The 1,741-nt window shown below is 51.0% G+C and overlaps 1 protein-coding gene across 1 annotated transcript; it reads right to left on the reverse strand.

Moving 5' to 3' along the window:
- Positions 1-22: 22 nt before the first annotated feature.
- LOC106512023 (flocculation protein FLO11) lies at positions 23-1,664 on the reverse strand (the record flags this gene model as incomplete). The annotated part of the gene is made up of 2 exons (XM_014000725.1): positions 23-1,068; positions 1,128-1,664. Coding segments are annotated over 2 exons (1,442 nt in total), but the record flags the coding sequence as incomplete, so codon positions are not given.
- Between the last annotated feature and the right edge of the window lie 77 nt (positions 1,665-1,741).

The following is a 1,741-nucleotide window of genomic DNA, read 5'->3' on the forward strand; positions in this document are numbered from 1 at the left end:
CAGGAGACTCAGATGCTGGCTCTGGCTCAGGAGACTCGGGTTCTGGCTCAGGAGACTCAGATGCTGGCTCTGGCTCAGGAGACTCGGGTGCTTGCTCTGGCTCAGGAAACTTGGACTGACCCGGGGACTTTACCATCCCACCTGGGGATTCTGGAGACTTGGGTTAACCTGGGGACCTTACAATCAGACCCGGGGTTTCAGGAACTGATGATGATGATGGAGAGATGGGAACTGATGACTCAAAGACTGCATCTGAGACTAAAATCTTGTGAGCAGAGACTGGAACATGAATTGATGACATGTGAGCAGAGACTGGGGCCGATGAGTCTGGATCTTGTGAAGGCTCTGAAGACTCGATCTCTGTAGGCTCTGAAGACTTGATCTCTGTAGACTCTGAAGACTCGATCTCTGTAGGCTCTGAAGACTCGATCTCTATAGACTCTGAAGACTTGATCTCTGTAGACTCTGAAGACTCGATCTCTGTAGGCTCTGAAGACTCGATCTCTATAGACTCTGAAGACTTGATCTCTGTAGACTCTGAAGACTCGATCTCTGTAGGCTCTGAAGACTCGATCTCTATAGACTCTGAAGACTTGATCTCTGTAGACTCTGAAGACTCGATCTCTGTAGACTCTGAAGACTCGATCTCTGTAGACTCTGAAGACTCGATCTCTGTAGACTCTGAAGAGTCGATCTCTGTAGACTCTGAAGACTCAATCTCTGTAGACTCTGAAGACTTGATCTCTGTAGACTCTGAAGACTCGATCTCTGTAGACTCGATCTCTGTAGACTCGTTCTCTGTAGACTCAAGGACTAAAGACTCAAGGACTAAAGACTCTGTAGACTCGAAGACTGAGGACTCGGGTGCAGAGGGGACTGAGGACTCGGGTGCAGAGGGGACTGAGTCTGGAACAGGCAAGTCGGGACCTTCTGAAGACTGGAACTCAGATGGTGGTGGTGAGTAGTCGTAGTATTCTGTACAGAAGGGGTTATCTTCAGGATCAAAATCTGGATCGTGCTCTGGTTCACACTCTGGATACTCAGTCTGAGACACTCGAACTCTGCATACTCAGTCTGAGACACTCGAACTCTGGATACTCAATCTGAGACACTCGAACTCTGCATACTCAGTCTGAGACACTCGAACTCTGGATACTCGAGACACTCGAACTCTGGATACTCGAGACACTCGAACTCTGGATACTCGAGACACTCGAACTCTGCATACTCTGGATATTCTGAAGGCTGGGTATCTGAAGGCTCAGACTCAGGAGTAGGACCAGATGATGAAGATGATGATGCTGATGATGGAGGTGACACAAAACCAGATGCTGCAGCTTCCTCCCCTCTAGGGGTGCTGAAACAACCCGATGAGTTGATGAAGCAGGGAGGTGGGGCAGTCGTAACCTGCCCTGAGGCTGCAGCCGCATTCCTCCGACGACAACTGTGAGACGAGGCTGAGAGAGCAGAGGAAGTGGTCTCGTCCCAGGGAGCACTGGGAACAGAGGGCTCGGCGAAGCAGGACCCCTTTGGCTCGGCGGGGCTGGAACCCTTCAGCTCTGCTGAAAATGACGTGGAGGTCTCGGGGACTGTAGCAGACGTAACGAGACCTGGTGTTGTAGCAGACGTGATGAGACCTGATGCCGTGGCAGACGTGATGAGACCTGGTGTTGTAGCAGACGTAACGAGACCTGGTGTTGTAGCAGACGTAACGAGACCTGGTGTTGTAGCAGACGTAACG

The sequence above is a fragment of the Austrofundulus limnaeus genome, unplaced genomic scaffold (assembly GCF_001266775.1).
Source record: "Austrofundulus limnaeus strain Quisiro unplaced genomic scaffold, Austrofundulus_limnaeus-1.0 Scaffold3922, whole genome shotgun sequence".
NCBI classification, from domain to species: domain Eukaryota; kingdom Metazoa; phylum Chordata; class Actinopteri; order Cyprinodontiformes; family Rivulidae; genus Austrofundulus; species Austrofundulus limnaeus.